The sequence below is a fragment of the Photinus pyralis genome, unplaced genomic scaffold, assembly GCF_008802855.1.
Source record: "Photinus pyralis isolate 1611_PpyrPB1 unplaced genomic scaffold, Ppyr1.3 Ppyr1.4_LG8, whole genome shotgun sequence".
Taxonomy (NCBI): domain Eukaryota; kingdom Metazoa; phylum Arthropoda; class Insecta; order Coleoptera; family Lampyridae; genus Photinus; species Photinus pyralis.
Window position 1 is genome coordinate 19991151 of NW_022170819.1, and position 25020 is coordinate 20016170.

The window sequence follows — 25020 nt, forward strand, 5'->3', positions numbered from 1 at the left end:
TATAGTGTTTCAGAAACACTATACAGGGTGTTTTTTTGGGAAGCTTTAGTTAAACGATTCTGGGAAAGTAAAATAGTTAGGTTTTTAAAAATTTGCGCAAAGAGTTCTTTCCGAAGGCCATTTCGAGCGTAAAATATTTTCAAAAATTTCGTATGAAAAGGTTAAAAAAAGTAACTTTTAAAAACGTTAAGTTGGCCCCCCCACTTTTTGAAAATTTGTCACGGCTTAACCGTAATGGCGCTAGCTTTAATTCAAGTGGCGCAATTGAGCGCATAACCAAATGTATCAGGTGACCTAGTTACAAGGGACAAAATACGTACTGGGGGGGCTACGTTCACTTGGCCCCCCCCCAAATGTTTTTTCGGATTTCTAAAAAACGATAATGGCGCAAGAGTTATTATCGGTGGCGCATATGAGCGCATAACGAGCGCATTCATTTCAAAATAATACGACTATGAAATCTCTCAGTGGGGGGGCCAAGTTAACGGACCCGTTAAATTAATTTTTGTTTAGCTACTTCGTTGGAATTCTTCGAGGAATTCTTCCCAATTATTAAAGTTGGAAGTCAAGGATTTTTTTATAGTGAATGCCAGACAAGCAAAAATTTAAAGTTAGCTGGACAGGTGTTTTATGGGTGCCATAGTCCGCAGCATTTTCATTTGGCGCCCAACGTGGGGCACACAGTAATAACTATATACTTGATTTTTACTGCATAGGATATGTTTCCTTTACTAGAAGTATTTGTGGTTAAAATATCAAAAAACCATTTTCGTAAATAAAAAAGTTGACATTGAACAGAGTGCACATATGCACGTAATCTCCAAGATTTCTGTTCGCTCAGGTGCCAGAGAACCGATTAATTATCTTGAAAACTGTAGGAGTAGTTAAGGACTCGGACGGACGGGCGGACAGAGAAAGTGGCTACAATCCATCTATGTTGAAAAATGCGCTAAAAGTGTACTCTTTAATAATATGTAATATGACCTAGTTTTCAAAAAATGCTGCCCCCCGTGTCCATGCGAAAGTACGCCACTGTCTGCAAATGTTCAGAGATACGTTCTGGAATGGGCCCAGAATGGCCTAAAAACTGAAGCAAAAAATGGATAAAACGGTCTTGAAAAGTGTACAGTAGACTCAAACAGCTTACGATTGCATTAGAAAACCCTTGAAACTTTGTAACCACTTAAAATGTTGTGGAAACCGTTTAGCGCTTCCGGAGATTTTTTGGTTTTTTTTTTGGGGAGCATTCTATGTTCCCTTACAGAGTCAGTTTTAGACCCATTTCCTGTGATTTTAAGGTCCTGCCACACAAAGCGCGGTCTGCGAGATCTGTTACGTAAATGCCTCGAAAAATGCATTGTACCTGTCCAAAAGAGAAGTTTCGGACCGCGTTTACTAGAATACAAGTATCGCAAACTGTTTTCTGTGTGGCAGAGCCTTAACATAGCATACAAATATCGCAGACCGCACCCTGTGTGGCTCGGCCTTTAATGCCCTTTTTAGATTGTAGTATTATAAAGTCTTTTCCCCCCATTTTCGAAGTAATGGAATGACAGATTGCTTTGAGAGGCGCTGAAAAGCGTTTGGAAAGCTCCCTATTCCTTTCAAAAGCCTTTAATCCTCTGAAAAGCGCTCGTTAAAGTCAAAATTTGTATTTTCCTTAGTATTGACGCACAAATCGTGGGAGTTAGCGCACAAATTCTACGTAAACACATACCTTAAATTTTTCGCTCCGCCTCGCCCGTAAAGGAATATATCGCGTGGCGCCTGAAACTTCTGCTGCGTATTTTGTAGGGGAGTAGTAAATTTCCTCGAACACGCTCCAATTCCGTAAGGCTCGCCGTCTTGATGCAAATCGACGAACTCGTACAAGGCGCGAAATTGTACCGGCCTGCAAGGAAAGAATCAGAAATGATCGCGTTAAGTTTCCTATACCTCAACGCCGTCGAGTCGGACACTTGTAATTCTAACGTGAGACTATCTCCGGAGGATAGGAAACTCTCGCTTAATGAACACGGACGTGGAAACCGGGTGGTATTTGCTAACATGGAATGATCGCACGTTCTCGCTATATGTTCTCGACAATATCTCGCTAGAAGGGTCACGTTTTTTCCGAGCCCTAAGGGCCCTGACATGCTCGTTTTCGGGACGTTTTTCAACTTATCCTTGCTGCTGTTGAAATACGTAAAGTTTGTAATAGAGTGGAAGTGTCGGCTTACCAGAATAAGTCGTTGCAATTAGTTCCGGTCCATACTTGTCCATCCCAAACTTTCAAGCTACTTCTGCACATTTCCTGGTCTTGTTTTTGCAAGTCCTTCGAACCCGCCACGTGGAATTTGGTAACCGATAGCCATACCCTGTACCGAGGCGGTGGAAACAGTAGCCTGGTCGGTCTCCAAATTCCCTCAGGGTACCTGGATATCGGCCGGAAGGGAATCGGCGAAGGCGATACGGACGTGTCGATCCCTTGGAGGTGGTACAAGCACGTGGTGTTGGCAGGGAGTGAGTGCAGTGGATTATCCAAGATACCTTTATCTGTACCCCTGATCCAAAACTCGCAGTTCCTTTTGTGCTTTATGAACATTGGGGAAAGCTGATCGACGAATTTTACCTGGAAGGGTCCGTGAAACGTTGCAATGATCATCGGCTACGTACCTCCACATCCAGCTGAAAACCATGGAGTGACTGAACGGGGATGGGATGCGAAAACGTTCCAAATGGAGAAGTGGAAAATTCAATTAGTAACTCGTGTCCGCTCGACACCGCCTCCGGAACGGCTTCGCCTCCTCCACAAAACTTGAGTATGATAGGATCACGCGTCGTGTAACCGTCATACACGGTCACGTAATCCTGGACATCATCACACGCGTTCCACACCTTCAGCTCTCTAGTGCTTGCCGTTCCGTGTAACGCCGACTGGCTACGAATCGAGATTAGCTGTCCTTTCGACTGCCGGACTGTTATAAGCGCGTGCTTGCCTTCGGGTATTTCGTGTTGGCGCACCGCGTAGTAGCAAGTCACGTTACGCGGATACAGCCCGGGAAAATTAGGCGACTGTAGCCGACAACGCTTCCTATCACAATCGCTATAGATTCTCGAGCAGTACGTCCCCGCGATCAAATCGCCTAGGTAGTACTCGGATTCAGGCTCCACCACTGACGGTACCGTGGTGTTCACGTCCACTATGAGCTGGCCTAAAATCACGTCGATATTCAGGCATCAGAGGGGCCAATCAAAAACTTACCCCCACCGTACCTAACGGTGGCCGATTGTTTTCGCAATAGCTTGTACTCCATCCGAAAGTCGAAGTTGTAACCGTTCTGATCCTTGGCCAGCCTGAGTAGACTAACCGTTATCGTTACGCTTTTAGTTTCGCTGTAGTAGATTTCGGGACACCAAGACGTGCCACACCAGGATCCCCCGACGTGTGGCCGATTTAATTCGGTTATTTGTAAGGCACCGTCCGGACAACCATCGGAAGTAAAGGACACGAAGCGACCCAACGTAAAACTATCGAATGTAAGCTGTAAGAAAGGGGCCTATTACTTTTGAAACTATTACACTGCATAGTTAAGATTTAAGACAGTTCACGTTTGGCTCAATATAATGGATTACAACTTGACCCAATTTATGACTTGGGAGTGAAATTTGGTCTACTATTGCTCTTCTAGTATAAAAACAGTCACGTCAATCATCACAGGTAGCCGCCTACTGCAAAACTGGTCGCCTGAGTTTTTACTTTCATATCTATCTAGCCCAAGTAAAGAAAAAGACGTAAGTTTTGCAGTGGGCGGTTACCTGAGTGATTGACGTGACTGTTTTTATACTAGATGAGTCATTAATGGCAAACCCGATGTTGAGCCTATGCAATTTTTCTGAAGTGTCTCAAAATCTTAAGTTTCAAAAATGTGGAGGCTTAACGGCGGAGGGTAGTTTTTCTCCAAATGAACTGGGTGCCCGAAGTGGTTCGTTTGGTCCCACACTTCGACAATTTAATACTCCCCTCTCACGGTAGTCGTTTGAAGTAGGAACCGAAGAGTATTCCGTGCCCTGCAGACCCTCCGCTGCTACGTTCTCCCCCGCGCAGTCTTCAAGACTTTTTAGGACAGAAAGTAGCACCCCCGAACTCTTTCCCTATTACCCTTAGCAGCTAGATAGTCCTCCGAAAAGTGTGTCGAAACTTATTACTTGTATTCTCAAAAAAACGTTCAGTCCTCGGGACCCTCGTGATAGTTTTGGGGAAGAAAGTAGCAGCGAGGGGTCTGGGGGTATAGAATGCTCCCCAGTACACTCTCCAAAAAGCAGGACGATAGCGTTTTCCAGATTGCACTTAGAACTCTCACAGAGTCTTCAGGTGAAGGTGTCAAGGGGTATCCTCCCCGTGCTCAGGACCCTCGTGAAAGTGTTGGGGAACACAGTAGCACAGGGAAGTTTGGGGATATTCCATATCCCCCAGTATACTCCCCTAAAAAACAAGACGATAGCGTTTTGGGTTAGGGTTATTCCATACTCCCGATACTACTGTCTTCCCCAAGACGGTCGTGAGAGTTCTGATGACTAAATGACCAAACGTAGGCATACCACCGGGGGGTCTTCAGAAAATGACAAATGCTTCATACCCCCCAGTCCCCCCGGTGACGTGTCAACGTTACCAAAACGTTTAGTCATCAGGACTTTCACGACAGTTTTGGGGAATACAGCACCGAGGGGGTCTGGGGTGTGGGTGGAATATAACGGTATGGAATACCCCCCAGTATGTACTCTTCAGCAAAGCAGGGCGATAACTGCTTGAATATTACACTTAGAACTGTCGTAGTAATCTTCAGAGAAATCATCAATTCTTCATCTGCTGGGGGATATTTCATACCCCCCCAGATCCCCCGGTGCTATGGCAACGTTTCCAAAACGTTCAGTCATCAGGATTCTTACGACAGTTTGGTGGAACATAGGAAATAGGTAATCTTCATCTGCTGGGGCGAGGGAGGGGGGATTTGCTAAGCTCCTCGTAGTTTTTGGGCGAGAAAGTACAAATGCAACTTACCGATTTCAATAATTGCAAACTTAAAATGTTAAATCTGCGGCTTAACCGATATCATTTTCAATTCTACTCCGAAATCGAGAATGAGAAGACCTTCGTGTTGAGCCTTTAAGTCTGATTTTTAATTTTCAAACCGGAAAATGAACCGAATCGCAGTATTTTTATTCGAATTAAACCGAATATCTTACCATGTATCAAATTATGGAACTACGAATTTCTTCGACAAGTTTTGTCGCGAGGTATTTCGATTCATTAGTGAAACGAGGGTCCGTTAACTTGCCCCCCCCCCCCACCCCCACTGAGAGATTTGATAGTCGTATTATTTTGAAATGAATGCGCTCATATGCGCCACCGATAATAACTCTTGCGCCATTATCGTTTTTTAGAAATCCGAAAAAACATTTGGGGGGGGCCAAGTGAACGTAGCCCCCCCCCGTACGTATTTTGTCCCTTGTAACTAGGTCACCTGATACATTTGGTTATGCGCTCAATTGCGCCACTTGAATTAAAGCTAGCGCCATTACGGTTAAGCCGTGACAAATTTTCAAAAAGTGGGGGGGCCAACTTAACGTTTTTAAAAGTTACTTTTTTTAACATCTTTTCATACGAAATTGTACTCTCAGGTATGCGCTGAAATGCGCCGTAAAAAGATATCTTTGCGCCATTATTGTTTTTTGGATATCCTTAAATATATTGGGGGGGGGGGGCCAAGTGAACGGAATCCCCCATAACGCATTTTGCTACCGGTATTTGTGCCACTTGATACATCTGGTTATGAGCTCAATTGCGCCACTTGAATTAAAGCTAGCGCCATTACGGTTAAGCCATAAAAAATTTTTAAAAAGTGGGGGGGGGCTAACTTAACGTTTTCAAAAGTTACGTTTTTTAACATGTTTTTTCTACTACATCGTACCTTTCATCATGCGCTAAAATGCGCCGTAAACAAAAATCTTGGCGCCATTATAGTGTTTCAGAAACACTATATACAAGGTGTTTTTTTGGGAGCTTTAGTTAAACGATTCTGAGAAAGTAAAATAGGTAGGTTTTTAAAAATTTGTATTTAGGAGTTACTCCTAAGGCCGAATCGATGTAAAATATTTTCAAAATGGACGCACTTCCGGGAATAACTTTTGAAAACGCTAAGTTAGACCCTCCACTTTTTAAAAAATTTTTATGGCTTAACCGGAATGGCGCTAGCTTTAATTCAAGTGGCGCAATTGAGCTCATAACCAGATGTATCAAGTGGCACAAATACCGGTAGCAAAATGCGTTATGGGGGATTCCGTTCACTTGGACCCCCCAAATATATTTAAGGATAGCCAAAAAACAATAATGGCGCAAAGATATCTTTTTACGGCGCATTTCAGCGCATACCTGAGAGTACAATTTCGTATGAAAAGATGTTAAAAAAAAGTAACTTTTAAAAACGTTAAGTTGCCCCCCCCCACTTTTTGAAAATTTGTCACGGCTTAACCGTAATGGCGCTAGCTTTAATTCAAGTGGCGCAATTGAGCGCATAACCAAATGTATCAGGTGACCTAGTTACAAGGGACAAAATACGTACTGGGGGGGGCTACGTTCACTTGGCCCCCCCAATGTTTTTTCGGATTTCTAAAAAACGATAATGGCGCAAGAGTTATTATCGGTGGCGCATATGAGCGCATTCATTTTAAAATAATACGACTATCAAATCTCTCAGTGGGGGGGCCAAGTTAACGGACCCTACAGGTCAAATGATGATAATGATTGTAGAGAAAACGGATCAGAATTTTTTACTGGGGAGTATTTGTGCTGGAGGGGCGGGGGGGGATTCCCATACTCCGTAGACCCCCCGGAGGTTCCCGTTACCAATTACACTAGAAAATTTGAGAAAAAATCGATATTTCGGAAAGGTTTACAAAAATTGAAAAATATCTCAGAAATGATTAAAAGGATAGAGAAATGTTCTCCTCTCTTATTTTTAACTCCTATCTCTGGGCAAAAGAAGACTTCATAATTTCCAGACCCCCTTGTATCGGGGAGGTTATTTTGACGTAAATTTTTTTTACGTGCATTTTACGTTTTATTTCATGAAAATATGCGGAAGAATAAATTTCTCAAGGTTAAATGCAGTCAAGGTTATTTTGTCGATTGGAGTTCAGAGCTTTATAACCGTCGACGTGCGATTGACGACAAACGGTGTCGAGTTCCGTCATAAAAAGGGGCACTACTAATGTTTCATATCTTAAGCGGTAAGTCAAAGCTTCCTCGAGACGAAGTAAAGAAAAATTCCGCTTCATCAACTTTTTTGGAAGGCAGTCCTAACGTTAACGAACCAATGGGAATTACTTGAACACCTCCGCCATTGCTGTCCATTATGTTTTAAGTTAGCTTAGTGTAGAAAGGGGATAAGTTTTTGCACTCTGGTGAGAATCATGATGTAGAGAGAGTCGTGGTGCAGAAAGATTCTGATAAGAGCCGCGGGGTTAGAGAGATTCTGATGGAGCTCGTCAACCAGAAAGCTCGGCGTTTTTTTGGTCAGTGAGAGTTTTCATGGAGCTGCACTTAGCATCCAGCGTTCGGAACAGCCGAGCTTTTAAAAGCTTCATTTTGGTTTCCTTGAAACTTTTCTGGAACTATTTGGAAGTTTCCGAGGAAGTTCCCTTTAAACTAGTCTGCTGAACATTCATCGAAACCTCCTTTCTTGAAGTTTCCTTCAAAAATTGTCTCTTTGAAGCTTCCTCGTCTTTGCAGTTTGCATCGACTGGCTGGAATTTTCATTGAAACTTTCTCGACGTTCTTTCGAATTCTTTGAATTAGCTTTTTTGGGCCTTCTTGGCACTATCCTGCTGCTTCTTTGAAAAGTTTTTGAAAACGTTACCTTCTGAAATGTCCCTGAAACTTTCCTGAAATGTCCACCTAAACCGCCCCTCAAATCTTCATAGATGTTGGTCATACTTTTCCTCTCTTGAGACCTCTCCCTGAGTCTTCGTGATGGGCATTTCTAACACTTTATGGTCATGTTTTTTTTGGAAATTACGCGAGACTTCCTAAAAGTTTTGCATCACTAGAACTGCATTTCTCTAAAGTTTGATTAAAATTTTGTTGAAGTTTTTATGGCCTCTTCGAAATTTTCGAAATTTATTTCAAAATCATCTCAAACTTCCTAACTTTCTTGAATTTTTTTATACTTTCTTTTAATCTTTAAAAATTTTAAATTTAAGTGCCATTGAAGGAAGTTTCCCCAAAAATTCTTGGAAACTTTCTTGAAACTTCCTTTAAGTTTCTTTGAGGCTCTTAAAAATTCCATAAAACTTTCTCGGAAGCTCATTCTAAAATTTCTCCAAATTTCGATTGAAACTTTTTCGTAGCTTCTTGATACTTTTATTGAAAACATTTTAAACTTTTTTGAATTTTTTTGCACTTTCTTGAACCTTATTTTACTTTTTTAAAGGTTTGATCGGATTCGATTTCTTGAAAATTTTCTTGAAATTACCTTCAACCATACGCGAACTTTCGCATATGGATCGAAACTTTATTAAAATTTTTCAGATGTTTTTGAAACAATCTTGAATTTTTCTTGAAAATTTACGAAAACTTCTTTGAAACTTTTCTCCAGCGTCTTTGGCTTCCTTAAGACTATCATTCGATTTTTGTGGAAACATTCTTCAAATTTACTCGATACTAACTAATACCTACTCATTAACCGTAGATGAAATTTTCACCAATTTGATATTTATAAATTTGTCAACTGGAAAGGGGGGGGGGGGTTACATTAAAAGATTTCTTAGTAGATCCAGAGTGGGCCTTTTAATAAGTAGACTCATTAAAAGTGGATATTAAAAAGATCCAAATTTGATAACTTGTATTGCCATTGAGGCGGTGTGGGGGGGGGGGTCTTACCCTCACTAAATCCAGTGGAGATTGAAGGTAGAGCAAACTTTCTACTGAAATGATCAAAAATTGATAGATTTACACAACTCAATGAGGGAGCGGGATATTCTCAATAGATCGTGAATGGAGATTTACATTGAATTACAAATTTGACATCATGGGGGAGGGGGCCTCAAAAATCCTCGTTAAATTCAGAATGGGAATGGAATCAAATTCCATAGTGAACTCATGGAAGTCAAGTGACAAGATCAAAATTGGATTACAGTGGAGGGGGGGGGGGGGGGGGGGGTTAAAAACCTCTAAAACCACTTAAGATTTTGGTAACTAAACTCATTGACTGACGGTATATCAATTTTTCACGAAAAATGTAAAAAATTGATACATTTATCAATTTGGCAACTGGAAGGGGGGGGGGGGCGGGGAGATTCAAAATTCTCAGTAAGTCTAGAGTGGGACTGTTGTTGGCCAAAGTCATTAAAGGTGAATCAAGATCAAAATTTGATATTTTATCATGTTTCACGCAACGGGAAGGCGGGGGGGGTAAAAATACTGAGTACATCCAGAGTGGGGGTTTATAACTTAACTCGTTAACAAGGGATAAATGTTTGGTTACTAAAAATATCAAAATTTGTTAGAATTGGTAAAGTTATGTCAGCTGGAGGGGGGGGGGGGCTTAAAATGCTCACTTAAACCGGTAAAGATATCTGAACTCACTAAAAGTACATGAAAATTTCACCAAAAAGAACAAAATTTGATATTTATCATTTTTCCCACCGGAAGGAGGGGGGGAGGAGGTAAAAATCATCTATACATCTAAAATTGAGCTAACTAAACACATTGAAATTGGACCGGGTGGGGGGGGGGGGAATCATCGGTGCTTCGCAGTTAGAATTTTAATCAAACTTGGCTCACATTTTTTACTGAAAAAATCAAAACTTCAAATTTAGCAACGTGGGGGGGGTTACATAAAACGTTACCCCCAGTATATTATGATGAAGATACCTTTTTGTACAGACTATTATGAGTGCTAGGCGTAACAAAAAATTATCGAGCCACACGTTACTGGGAATCTTTCTGGGGGGTTACGAGTGAAAGAAATTTATCAATTTCGCAACTGGAAGAATTCAAAAAATCCAGAGTTGGGATTTTACCTAAACTCCTTGCACCTGGACCAAATGTCAATTCCATATTTTTTCACAACGGGGAGGGGGAGGCAGAGTGGGGATAACTACACCCATTGAAGATGGATCAAATTTCATAGTGAACATGGATTGAGATTTATTTGTCAATTGGGGGGAGGGGGTCGATTAAAAAAATCGTCCGTAGAACCAGAGTGGGGGAAACTGCATTCATTTAAGGTGGATCAATTTTTTTTACTAAAAAGATCAACATTTATAAAACCGAGATTTGAAAACTGGGAGCTTCAAAAAATCCCCCCTGGAGGTCAGAGAAAGAAATTTTAACCAAATTCATAAGTAAATTTTTTAAAATTTCATTTAAAAAAAATTTTGAAATTTGAGTTTCACAAAATTCATCAAATTTTAAATATGGCAACCCGAAAGCGAGGGGGCAAAAAGTGTACAGTAATTCAGGCGGGATAAGTAGCTGCAATGAAGGTAATCAAATTTTGTATTAAAAAAGTCCAAATTTGATAATCTGCAATAGGAGGGGGGGGGGGGCTCATGAAATTCGCAATAACTCTAATGGAGATTTTAATAACTAAACTCATTGAAACGATCAAACGTTTTACTAAAAAGACCAGAAATTGATAGTTATAAAATTGACAAGGAGGGAGGGGGGGAGTAATTATTGAGGGATTTGTATGCAGTAGGGATTAAGTAAACTCGCTTATCACATGTTGTACTCAAAGATTAAAATTTGACAGATTGATTTATTGGCAATTTGGGGGGGGGGGCAATAGGTAGCTCCAGAGTAATTTTAACTGAATTTGTTGAATGTGGATCAATTTTTTTAACTCAAAATAACAAAAATTAAGAGCGAATGTATAAGAGAATTTTAATAACTGAGCTGGATGAAATTATTTATTAAAAAGATAAGTTTGATTTGTAATTTGTCAACTGCAAGAGGAGGGGGTGGGGGTCCCACTAAAACCAGTGAAGATAACTGATACCTACTCATTAAACGTAGATGAACTTTTCACCAATTTGATATTTATAGCTTTGATAACATTAAGGGGAATGGGGGGGGGGGGGGGGTACATTAAAATTTTTCTCAGTGGATACTAAAAAGATTCAAATGTGAAAAGATTGAAGGTAGATCAAATTTTTTACTAAAATGATCAAAAAATTGATAGAGTTACACGTTTGACAACTCAAGGGGGGAGCGGGAAATGGAGATTTACATTGAGTTATCAATTTGGCAACTGGAAGCAGGGAGGGGGGGAGATTCAAAATTCTCAGTAGGTCTCGAGTGGGGCTGTTGTTGCCTAGTCAGTAAAGGTGAATCAAGATCAAAATTTGATATTTAGAAATTTGTCAACGGGGGGAGGGGGGGGGTCAAAAAATACTCAGTAGATCCAGAGGATCAACTATTTGACTAGAAAAAATATCAAAATTTGAAAAATTTGTGTTGGAAACATTGAGGTGGGGGGGGGGGGGGTACGAGGGTGCTTAAAAATTCTCATTGAAGTTAGATCATTGTTTTTATCGAGAAATCAAACATTGATATTTACAAATTCGGCAGCAGGAGGGAGAGGGGCTTTAAAAAATCCTCAATAGATCCAAAATTGAGATTAATAACTAAGCCAATTGAAAGTGGGTCCATTTTTATAATTTTGGCGGAGGGGGGCTTGTAAAACATCGTCGGTTGATTCAGAGTGGGGATTTTAATTTTGAAATTGAAATTTTAGTACACCCTGTATAATAACTAAATATAACTCAAATTGGTGAAACAAAAGATACAGTATTTCCACACGGAGATTGTACAATAACTCCCTGTATACATCAATTTCTTTCAGTTGAAATCAAATGCGGAAAAAAATACACAAAGGGCATTATAAGACGATCTTACTTCCAAATGAACATTGTACCAAACACCCTGTATACTACATCATAATAAAATACCTTCAATAAAACGTTAGTGAAATGAAATTTGGATTAAAATGTATTCGTGATTCCAACATGTCGCAATGTCTACAAAAATTGCACAAGAACACCCTGTATACTCAACTGTGTCATACATCAACAGTGCTTCAATTTAGTGGAAAGTTCACGCAATGAAGTTTGGAATAAAAATACATTGAGATATACAGGCTGGTCAAGTTCGAGGTGCCATTTCCAAATGGCTCTTCAGTTGAAATGACAATGAGATATACTGGGTGGTTTCCTGGTAGTTAATTCTAAAAGTTGGCATTGGTGCGAACCCTCTGTATATTGTGTCACACTGCAATTTGGCGAAATGTATTAAGATATACAGGGTGTTCACTGACCTAATACGCTCGTACGCTGTCAGTGTGACATTCGCGAGTCCGCGAGTATCCCCAAACCGGTCCAGTAGAGGAAAGAAAATTTGAAAATGTGACTGGAATATTTACAGAATTTTGAAAAAAAAATGCTTCGAAAATATCGGAAAATTGCAAATTTTTGAAATTAGGAATTACTTATTTCAGAAAGCATATTTTGGAAATGTATCGAAAATGTTTCAGGAAAGTTGGGAGAGGGAACGAAACGTTACCCTCTAAACTGTCTTCTACCAAAACTTTTTAATAATCAAGACTATCTTTCACCGAAAAGCTAACCAAGAAACTTCACCAAAAGAACCCTGTTTTTACAGAGCGATAGTAGACTGCTTATCGCAAGACCGGATTTAAAAGAGATAAACCTTTAAAAATACCTAACGCACTTATTTGCAGATGTTCCTAATCTTTCTTAAACGTAGTCTAACTTTACAATAAAACAAAACAAAATACAAGACGGTTATTTAAACAAAATGTTTTCAATCGCCTGTGATCCACTTATTTTTTTCGTATCAACGTTTGCAGCTAACATTTTTTAGGGGGGTCCGCTTTGGTTATACGCACACCGCCGAAGATGAAAATGGTCGTCGCTAACTTTACGGACTTGTTGTGTTAGGTTTTTGACAAGTTTGATACAAGTTACCACAATTCGCCAAACCTAATTACGGCATAATTAAGCAGAGTGTGACAAAACGCCAACGTTTCAAATCTCGAATTTGCACAAGTTTCGAACTTTTAACCGAAGGGACACTTTTGAACTTTTGACGGGGAGGTGCCCGAAAAAGAAAAATCAGTTGAAGGCAAAGATCGCTTTGGTAATTTACATAATTTCAGGTTGTGAATAATAAATGAATAAGTAGAGGCGTGTGTAAGAATATACAATTACAACTTTTCCGGGGAAAATTAGAGGTTTTCCCCCAGTTTTCCAATATTTATGCTTCGCCTTCTTTTTTCTCTACACGACAATTTCCATGGTCGAAATTGATTTGTCGAAAAAAAAACGTATCTTTTAATTAATACGAGGTCGCCGGCGTCGATCGATGGCGTTATTCCTAATTTAAGCGGGCAACTTTCTCTCTCTCCCCTCTTCGACCCGACGCGAAAAACAGGACCGACGGGATAATACGCTAAGTTGGTTAGATGTAGATCCAGTAGATTTATTTGCTGTGTAATGACGCATCCACGATGGCACGTGCCTGTGTACACAAATGTGAGGGTGGATATGCGAATCACCATATCGTTCCTTACATAACCGACTACATGTAAGCACTCATGCGTTCCCCTCGCATATCATATATTGCACATTTTACTAACGCACGCGAACGTGCAAAATTTGCATGAGATCGAGGATGAAAATTCACGTTCGGTCCGTTTTATTAGGAAACATAATTTTTAATCTCGACTAGGGGGTGTTAATGAGAAAAATCGCAGTTTCAATAGTCGCGAGGACGGCGACTTTTGCTCCTTTTTCATAAATTAAGGCAATTTAAACTTTCATTTTATCGGTTTAACAATCTTTGCAAAAAAACCGCAGTCCCACGCTCGGGCGCCAAGTACGCATGTAACCCCCCACGTTTGGGCGCCATTTATCATCGACGACAAATGGAATTTAATTTAGACGAACGAGTGAAATTAAAAGTAAGAGTAAGTCCTCCTCATATTTAATAAAGGAAGAAACCTAATCAATCCTTGCTCGAGTTGGGTGCCTAATAAACAGAAATGTTGAATAAAAAAATATCGTATAATTTAGTTTCTTACAAGGCAGTCTTAAAAGGACAGCGCTAAATAATTAATGTTCCCCTAATGCAGCACGAGGGATTAATCACCATTACTAATATGAGGTTGCTTGGGAATTAGTTTACTTTATCATCATAAATTCTGCGAGCGCAAGAAAAAAAATTTATTGCGTAAACCAGTGGCCGTTCGCAATTTTAAAGCGGAACCCGCCCGAGCCCGAAATGTTTTGGACGCACTCCAAGCTTCGGGGAAAAGTAAAACTTTTATTGTCGAGGAGGAAAAAAAAATGAAGGATCGCCGACGGCTTCCCGCACGTACGCAAATCTGGCGTACAATAAAATTACACTCGTCATCTGCACCGCGTTACTGTTTCGTTCGATAAAGTCCGCGTATCGATTCGAGTTTAATCGAGCACCGGAGCTTAAACTATACCGTATGTCTCTGGATATACGGATCGGAAAATTGATTTGTTATTATAACTCGGTCGGGGCCCCTTGACGCCGCCGTCACCCTCGCCTTGGATCATTTAATCCCAACGATTTTAACGTAATCGCGAAACTTTTTCTTTATTGCCTCTTCCGATAAACTTTAAATGTTTAGAATTTTAGCTACGCCAGCCCGATCCCTAGCAGTTATAGAAATTACATTAGACTCCCCCGAACTCATATCCCCGTATAAAATTTCCAAACGACAATAAAATTTGCACCTCGTGTTCCGAGAACACTTCCGGAATTATAAAACTACTTTTTAATTTGCGTTCAAAGTTTTAAGTGACAATTTAACTTAGTCCTCTCAATTTAACGTTTACATGTCTTTAATTATCACGATTCCCGACTGTTTATACGGTAAATTATTCCAAAAGGAATTCCCAAGGTACAAGATTTCAATAGAAATGTTATATTTCCAAATTTTTAAGCTAATCTCAAAACTGATAAGCTCAAAATACTTGGAGTAGAATGTAACTAAAATGAGATGTTCGAGAGTCGGAGTCCTGTTTGTGTAACTTCAGTGACAATTGTCGCCCAACGGTTGGCCCGAAGTATCGAGAATAATCATCACTATTTGTTAGGTAGAAGGATTTAAAGTACCCCTTTCACGTTTTCGAACTGATTAAACCTAATTATTTTTGAAAACAAACTAATTAACGAGAGCATATCCTTTAAAACTAATTAGTTATCAAAATAATTAGAATTAATTGGTTCGAAAACAAAGAGGGGGTACTGTAACGGGCGCACCTTAACGGATTTTGTTTGATTTTTAACAATGTAATGGGAGTTCGTAGGGCTGGAAGTTGTATATAGGGAGCAATTCCAGGCGTTTGGAGGGTATGAAATACCCCCCCCCCTCCCCCAGCCATGCACAACACTTCCCAGTAAAACAGAAATTTGAAGATCCTCTTTTTTTACAGCCATTATCATCATCTACCTTTTTGTCCTTGAGTATCTCTTCGTTGAAGCTTCTTTTTTGTTTCCTTGAAACTTTTCTGGAGCTTCCCTGAAGCATCTTTAAAACTAATTGTAAGTTTCCGAGGAAGTTCCCTTTAAACTTGTCTGATGAACATTCTTGAAGCTTCCTTCAAACATTTTCTCTTTGAAGCTTCCTCGTCTTTGCAGTTTGTATCGACTGGCTGCAATTTTCATTGAAACTTTCTCGAATTTCTTTGAATTTTTTTAGCTTTTTTGAGTCTTCTTGGCACTATTTCGTTGCTGCTTTTTTGAAAAGTTTTTGAAAACATTACCATGAAACTTTCCTGAAATGTTCACCTAAAACGCCCTTCAAATCTTCATAGATGTTGGTCATACTTTTCCTCCCTTGAGACCTCCCTGAGCATTTCCTTTATGGTCATGATTTTTTTTGGAAATTTCGCGAGACTTCCTAAAAGCTTTGCATCCCTAAAACTGCATTTCTTTAAACTTTGATTAAAATTTTGTTCACGTTCTTATGGTCTCTTCGAAATTTTCGAAATTTATTTCAAAATTAACTAAAAGTTCCTGTCAACTTTCTTGAATTTGTTAATACTTTCTTTAATCTTTAAAAACCATAAATTTAAACGTTAAGCGCCATTGAAGGAAGTTTTCCCGAAAATTCTTGGAAACTTTCTTGAGATTTTCTTAGCACTTTCTTGAAACTTCTTTTAAGTTTCTTTAAGGTTCTTCAAAAATTCCTTAAAGCTTCTTTGCAATTTCTTTGACACTTCCATAAAACTTTCTCGGAAGCTCGTTCTAAAATTTTAAACTTTTTTGAATCTTTCTTGCAATGCTTCGCTAAGCTTTCTTGAACCTTATTTAAAAAACTTTTTTCAAGGTTTGATCGGTTACATATCTTTCGATTTCTTTAAACTTTTCTGGAAATTACGTTTCGCATATGGGTCCGAAACTTTATTAAAATTTGCCACAGATATTTTTGAAACAATCTTGAATTTTTCTTGAAAATTTACGAAAACTTCTTTGAAACTTTTTTCCAGCGTCCTCGGAAGCTTCCTTAATGCTATCATTAGATTTTTGTAGACACCTTCTTCAAATTTACTCGAATTTTCTTCAAAATTTCGTTAAACATTTTTGAAACATCTTGTAAATTTTCTTGAAGCTTTTTTGATATTTCCTTGAACTCTCTTTGAAAGTCCGTGCACATTTTTGATGCTTTTTTGACAAACCGATTTGAAATCTTGAAATCCCTTTTTTTCCAACTACCTATCTAAAATATTTTTACGCTTTCTTTGAGACGCCCTAAGTTTCCTCGAATCTTTCTGAAAAGTTTCTTGTGTCCTTTTTTTGAAATTCTCTTCAATTTTTAATGATTTCTGGGAATTTTTTTAAAGCTTTTTTAAATTTTTATTGAAGATTCTCTGAAACTTTTGAAACTACCATGAGACTTTCCTTAAATTATTCTTGCAAATTAAACTGTGCGAAGTTGGTAAATGTTTTTCGAAACCCTTTCCGGGCTTACTGTAAACTTTCTTTAAGGCTTTTTTGCTTCTTCTTAAACTTGAAATTTCGTCGAAGCGTCCTTGACATTTCTTTCGGGTTTTCGTGAAATTTTTTTAAGTTTTTTTGATATCTTTCCTGGCAATTTTTTTAAACTCCCTTGAAACTTTCGTACCTGTCATCCCTGAAACTTTCGCTTTAGAAAATTTCTGAAATTTCTTTTGCGTTGTTTCGAAACAATAATTTTTGAAAATGGTTTTCCCTTTGGAACTTTGACCTCCCTTAATCTCCCGCCACTTGGACACATATTTAAAACTTTCTGATAATGCCTTCTTTGCAAATTTCGCGAAACTTTTGAATCGTCCATAAAACGGCATTTCTGGAAAATTTGATTGGAAACTTTTTTCAAGCTTGAAACTTTCGGGAAACTCTTTCGAAATTTCGTTCAAAATTGCCTGAATCTTCTTGGGAACTTGCCTGAATTTTGTAATACTTTAATCTGTAAAATCTTTCTGCAACTAAAACCTTTTTGAAATTTCGTTGGACTTCTTTGGAAGTTTTTGAAACTTCCGTAAAAGTTCTTGGAATGTTTTTAAGCTTTTTTCATAATTTCTCCAAACGTCTACTTCCTCAGCCATTGCTTAACATTATATGTACTGTCCTCGAAAGATGCTTTTCCGAAAATTCTTCGAACCTTTCTTCGAACTTATTTAAAAATTCTTTTGAAGTTTCTTTACGGCTTCTTCAAAAATATCTCAAAGCTTCCGTGTAGTGTTTTTGGTACTTCCATAAAACGGCCCCTAAATTTCTTATCAATAGTTCTTGAATCTTTTTTGAAACTTCCTTACAATTAATCACGAAAATTCTTCAAAACACCCTTGAAATCTTCTTGATACTTTTTTGAAATACCCAGTGATCTAAAATGTTTAACTACTTCTTTGATACGCCCTTATGTCTCCTCGAATCTTTCTCAATAGTTCCTTGTTACCTTCTTACGACACTTTTGAAATCCTCTTCCTTTATTTTTAAGTGATTTCTGGAATTTGTTTGGAATTTCTTTGAATTTTCGCTGAAGCTTTTTTGAAACTTCTCTGAATCTTTCTTTAAATCATTCTCGAACCTTCTTGAAAACTAAACTCGGCAAAATTCGTAAATGTTCCTCGATATTTTTTCTGAGCTTATCCTAAATTTGCACGTTCTTTTAAACTTCTTTGTAGTTTCTTTGACAGCTCTTTGCTATTTCCTTGAAAGCGTGCTCCAAAAATTCTTCTTTATACTTTCATTGAAAAAATTTACATTTTTATCATGCAGCTTTCTTGAGCCTTATTTAAAACTTTTTTGAAAGTGAGAAAATCTTCGTTAATATAGCCTTTGGGTATGCTCGAAATTTCCTTAAAATTTTCTTGAAATTACCTTCAACTTTCGGAAATGTTTAGAAACTTCCTAGAAATTTTCCACAGATTTTTTTAAACAACCTTGAATTTTTCTTGAAAATTTACGAATTTTGTCCAGCTTCCTCGAAGTTTCTGTTTTTCGATATTTATAGAATCATACCTGAAAATTCACTCGATTTTTATTAAAAATTATTGAAAATTTCGTTAAAATTTTCTTGCGAATTTTCAGTGCCGATCTGGAAGATTCTTTGATAAATAGATGATGCTTCATTTGCAACTTTCAATTTATTTTTTTGAAAATTCATCGGGAACTGCTTACGGGTCTCTTCGAAAATTCTTCAACACACTCTTGAAATTTTCTTGATACTTCCTTGCTCCTTCTTTAAACTGGACATTCCTTTCAGGGTTTCGACAGATTTTTTGAAGTTTCTTTGAAACCTTTAAATTTCCTTTTCTCAAGTTATCCCTGAAACTTTCAAACTTTAGAATGAAAGTTTTTTAACGTTGTCTCGACCAATAATTCTTGAACATTTTTTGAAACTTGCCCTTGGGACTTTTATCTCCCTGAATCTTCTGTGATGCCATTTGGACATTTCCTTAAAACTTTCTGATAATGCCTTTTTTGAAACTTTCGGGAAACTCTTTTCTGAATTTTGTGATAGGTATTCCCTTTAATCTTTATAACCTTTTTGAAACGTCATTAGACTTTCGTAAAAATTCCTGGAAATTTGTTTCAAAATTTTCCTCCCCTTAAGCGTCTTGTGAAAATTCCTTAAAGATTCCTTTTAGTTTCTTTGGCACCTCTATCAAACTTCTTCAGAAGCTTGCTCAAAAATTTCTCCAAATTTCCATTGAAACTTTTTTGAAACTTATTTATACTTTCTTGAACCCCTGCTTGAACCTTATTTAACACTTTTTTGAAAGTCTAATTATTGAAATTACCTTCAACTCGAGTACTCGAGAACTTTCGCAAATGTTTCAAAACTGCCTTAAATTTTTTTTAGCCCTCGTATCTTTCTTGAAAATTTACCAAAAATTTTTTTGAAAAATCTTTTCAGCTTCTTCGAAGCTTTTTTAAAACTATCTTTCGATTTTTATTGAAAGATTCTTCAAATTTACTCGAAGTTTATCACAAATTTTGTCTAGAGCTTCCCTGAAGCGTCTCTAAAGCTATTAGGAAGTTTCCTTTAAACTTGTCTGATAGTTTGATGAAACTTTGTTGTAATTTGTTGAACATTCATCGAAACCTCCCTAAAACATCTTTCAAGGTTGCCCGCAGTTTCATCACTAAATTTCTTGAAGCTTTCTTCAAAAATTTTCTCTTTGAAGCTTCCTCGTCTTTGCCATTTGTATCGACCGTCCGGAATTTTCATAGAAACTTTCTCTGCATTTTTTCGAAACGTCCTTACACTTCCTTTCAAGTTTCTTTGAATTTGAATCTTGTTGGCACTATCTGGCTGCTTTTTTGAAAAGTTTTTGAAAATATTACCACTCTGAAATATCCCTGAAGCTTTCAGAAAATGTCCATCTAAAACGCCCTTCAAATCTTCATAGATTCTCGTCATACTTTTTCTACCTAGACTACCCTGAGTTTTCGTGATGCACATTTCTTTAACACTTTATGGTAATGCTTTTTTGGAAATTTCGCGAGACTTCCTAAAAGTTTTGAATCCTAAGAACTGCATTTCTTTAAAATTTGATTAAAAGTTTTTATGGCCCCTTCCGTGAAACTTTCGATATTTCTTTCAAACTTATCTGTAACTGCCTGTCAATTTTCTTGAATGTTGTCATACTTTCTTTAATCTTTAAAAATTTTAATTGGAAGGAAGTTTTTCCGAAAATTTTTTGAAACTTTCTCATAATTTCTTTGAGATTTTCTTAGAACTGTCTGGAAACTTCTTTCACGTTTCTTCTTTCTTCTTCTGCGTTTACTTTTGTTGAAACTTTTTTGAATTTTTTTTGCAGTTCTTACACGAAGCTTTCTTGAACCTTAAACCTTTTTTGAAAGTCTCTTCGAGCCTCTTCGAAATTTTCTTAAAATTTTCTTGAAGTCTTCAACTGTACTCGAACACTCGCAAATGTTTCGAAACTTCCACAGATCTTTTTGAATCTTTCTTGAAAATGTACGAAAACTTTTTTAAAACTTTTGTCCAGCGTCCTAGAAGCTTTCTTAAGACATTTTTATGGAAACATTCTTCGAATTTTCCTCAAAATTTCGTTAAAACTTTCTTGAAGCTCCTTGTAAATTTTCTTCTTTGAGATTTCCATGAATTTTCTTTGAAACTCCGTGCAACTTTGTGATACTTCTTTGACAAACCCATTTGAAATCTTGAAATCCCTTTTTTGAACAATCTCCAACCATCTAAAATGTTTTTGTTCTTTCTTTGAGACGCTCTTTAAGTGTACTTGCCTCTTTCTGAAAAGTTTTTTGTGTCCTTAGAATTATTTTGAAATGTTCTTAATCTATTTTTAAAGATTTCTGGGAAATTTTTTGAAGCTTCCTTAAATTTTCATTGAAGATTCTCTGAAACTTTTGAAACTACCCTGAGAGTTTCCTTAAATTATTCTTGCAAACTAAACTGTGCGAAATAAATGTTCCTCGAAACCTTTTGCGGGCTTACTGTAAACTTTCTTTAAGGTTTCTTTGCTTTTTCTTTAATCTTGAAATTTCGTCGAGGTGTCCTTGACATTTCTTTCAGGTTTTCGTGAAATTTTTTGAAGTTTCTTTGAAACGTTTAGATTTCCTGGCAACTTTTTTTACGCTGCCTTGAAACTTTCTTAAGTTATCCCTGAAACTTTTTTAACGTTGTCTCGAACAATAAATTCTTGAACATTTTATGAAACTTGCCCTTGTAACTTTGGCCTTCTTGAATCTTCTGTGATGCCACTTGGACATTTCCTTAAAGCTTCCTGATAATAATAAAATATTTTCAAAATTTCTCCTTCCCTTAAAGCATCTTGTGAGTTCTTCAAAAATTTCTTAAATCTTCCTTGTAGTTTCTTTGGCACCTCTATAAAACTTCATCGAAAGCTTGCTCAAACATTTCTCCAAATTTACGAAAACTAACTTCCGAGTATCTTTTAATATTATCTAAACATTCTTCAAATTTTCTTCAAGTTTCTTACAATTTTTTAAAACTTTCTCGAAGCTGCACGCTAATTTTCTTAAAGCTTTCTTTTGGAGAGTTTCTTGAATTTTCTTTGAGACACTAAGACAATTGGACTCTTTTGAAATCCTCTTAATCTCTGTTTGAATTATTCCTGGAAAATTCCTTGCAAATTTATGTGAAACTTTCTTCTTGAAATTTGAAATTTCATCGAAACGCCTCGGACAGCTTTCTCTTTCCTGTTGCCTAGGACCTACGTCCTTTCGCAGCACTTGGCCCTTCCACACAGGGAGGAAGGTTACCAGCGGGACCCACGTGGAGGTAGCTGCTCGAAACTATGACTCGTGCCAATCAAATCGCGTGCACCACTTCGATAGGAGACTTTCACGTTAGTTCTCTGATTCAATTACCTTACGTTACAGCTCGAAATCTCCAAAGAGAGTCATAGTTACTCCCGCCTTCTTTGATTTTCTTGCAATTTTTTGAAACTTTCGAGCATCACTTTTGAAAAATTTTTAAACAATCATTCTTGAGGCTTGTTCCCTATCCGGGCGCCAAAGGTGAGCAGCCCCACGTTCGGCGCCAAAGGTGAGCAGCCCCACGTTCGCCGCCAAAGAAAAAATTAAATTAGCTGTATAACATAACGCCAGAGATAAGTTTCGGATAATTGGAAATTAATTAAATTTCAATCTAAAACAATGTTGATCGTACATTGTTTGTCTTTAATAAGCGGCTTATGTTAATTCCTGAAATTTTGATGTGGATACCGGATGCCTTATCGATTAGATTTCCGATGTGATTCTTTTTTCATTATCAAATAACGCGTGCTCTTCGAGCGAAAACAAATGCGGGATTAAGGTCGTTTCTGTCATCGGAATTACTTGTATAAACGTCAACGAGAATATAATAAATATATTCGAAAATAGATATAAATCTTAAGGTACGAGCGAATGTGACGTATTTTCCTCGAATTTCCGTATAGAATTTCAAATTAGACCATATTTCACTTGTAAACAAAAACATCCGCAATATTCAGAAGGCCTCAATCAATTTTCCAATATACCCTTTTCGACCTGTGCCGGGGACTCGTCGGCCAAAGCAAACATCACAAGCTTTTCCATGCACAATCCAATACATACAGATTTCGAGTCTATCGGCGGGCGCGTCCCTTTCGAAATAGAGATCAGGCGAAAAGCACGCGAATTGAAAACCGGCCACTCTCGCCCATATCGTTGAGGAATGAAAGGGTAGTAGATATATTGTAACGGGGCGGGTTTCCCTTCCGCCGGGCTAATATTGCTAGATTTCGGTCACGAAAGCCCCCCCTTTTTTTTATCTTTCGGTCAGTTCGGACTATGACTTTTCGCAAATCTCCCCAAAGACACTCCGCCGGTATTATTCGGGGCTTGTATGTTGGTAAGATAACTTCTGATAACCGTTACGGGATTTTAGAGGGGTTAAAGCGGTTGTTTCGAACGGCGGATTTTCCTTTGTTCCTTTCTTGGCCACTTTATTTTTACATAAACCAATTTTCATTCGCACACACCGCACCCTCTCGCGGATTTGTTTAAATTAACTCGCGACCTAAATCAAAACGCAAAGCGACACCTCTCAATTCCGATCGAATGCGAGTCTCCAAGAAGTGAGTGACATTTCGATATTTTCGCATTTTCCCCCCCGACGACAAAAAAAAGGAGTATCCCGACGTAATCGAGAAAGTAATTTATTTAGATTGCCCGGCTTTTGTTTTAGCACATATAATCCTCTTCGTAATTTGAATAACAAAATCTGTCTTTTATAAATGAGCGAGAGAAGGTTTTTTTTCGTGCAAAAATAATCTCGCAAATAAAAGAGACCCGCGAGGCGAACGGGTCAAAAAATTCGAGTACGTTTCGGAAACAAATGAGAAAAATAAAAGAAGCCCGTTATGAACTATAATTGAAGAGAACTCGATTTGAGGATGTTCGGGAGATGTTGTGTCCGGTCTAGACTTTCAGAGTTCGCAATAAAAAGTGCAGGAATCTACCCACGATCTTCTTAACGTTGGAATTTTTACTCCCTCTTGAAAACGTCGTCATGCAAACTTGGATTTTTCTAGTAGGTAACACGAGATTTTTGAGAATTGTACCGAGTGACCCAATAAGACTGTTCCTCGGCCATATCTCGGGAACCGTTCGTCGTATAACAAAGTTATTGTGTAAATCGGTTAAGAAGAATCGCTGGAAAATATTCTCATTTTCCAAATATTTGAGGGTGGGAACGAGATTTTGAAAAACGGTTTTCACTGGCTTCTTTGGATATTATTTGGCTAGTTTTTCATAAAGAAAAAGTCATATCATTCCATTTGATTTTTCTTATTTTTTTAGGATTTTGGGTCATAGTGTCAAAACTAGCCCCCTGGCGGAGAAGGACTAAATTAACTATATTTTTGGTTGATTCTGGTTGCCTAAGGTATGCTCTTTTTAACGATACCAAATTTCTTACAATCGGTCAAACGGTCAAGAAGTTAAAGCAGGTTATTGCGAAAACAATTGAACGCCCCACGCCATCTTTGTTTTTGAAATAACCGAGTTTTTGTTTTTACGAAAATGATAGATAAACTGGTTCTCTTTAAAAATGTGAAAAAAGAATGTTTAGTTTATTATGCGAAATTTAAAGAAAATGCAATTTTAAAATTTAAGATGGCAGTTACGCCCTCTGTTGGTCAATTTTAGAACTTGAAAACAATTTCCAGCGTTTCTTCATGACCGATTTACCCAATAATTTTTTTCACCCCGAAGTCATATGACGAACGGTTCTCGAGATATGGCCGAGGGTCAGTCTTATTGGGTCACCCGGTAGTTAAATGAACTTAATGAAATTGAGATTACTGAAGGCATTGAGACTGTTGCGAGTCTTTTGAGCACTCTGACGCTAGGTCCATAAAGTTGGCAAAGAACATTCCAGCAACGTGACGTCATTACCGATATGTGTAACCAAAACGAGCCCCTCCTTCCCCCCTAAACAGTTGGCATGAAACCGAGGATGAAACGAATTAAAAATTCAAAATGTTTATAAAATGTGTAAGAAATTTTGGAAATATATCAAAAATATTGGAAATGTTTAAAAATCTTTCAGAATACTAAAAAAAATGCGAACATTTTTCAAAAATTTTGTAGAAATGGAAATCAGTGGAAAGTTAGGACATTTTTTTAAAAACATGTAACCGGAATCATATAGACATTTGAAGTTTAATTTTAAGAACAGTGGAATCGTGTAGGGGATGTGTCAATTTTGAGAAAAATGATTCGAAAATGGATACATACAACTATTTCAACTGAAGCATGTGGATAATGTGGAAATGTTTCAAAAATTGCAGAAATTTTGCTAAAAATTGTTTTGGAATTTTGGAAATGTTTGTTTAGAAATTTTGTAAGATATTTTAGAAATGTTGGAAAATTTGAAAATGTTTCAAAAATGCTTCGAAAATACT

The 25020-nt window shown here is 37.8% G+C and overlaps 1 protein-coding gene across 1 annotated transcript; it reads right to left on the reverse strand.

Moving 5' to 3' along the window:
• Window positions 1–1701: 1701 nt before the first annotated feature.
• LOC116179443 lies at window positions 1702–3745 on the reverse strand. The gene is made up of 6 exons (XM_031499234.1): window positions 3713–3745; window positions 3245–3539; window positions 2656–3194; window positions 2220–2611; window positions 1936–2172; window positions 1702–1891 (listed from the first exon to the last, which is right to left on the reverse strand). The coding sequence occupies exons 1-6, from the start codon at window positions 3743–3745 to the stop codon at window positions 1702–1704; spliced, it is 1686 nt and encodes a 561-aa protein (XP_031355094.1).
• Between the last annotated feature and the right edge of the window lie 21275 nt (window positions 3746–25020).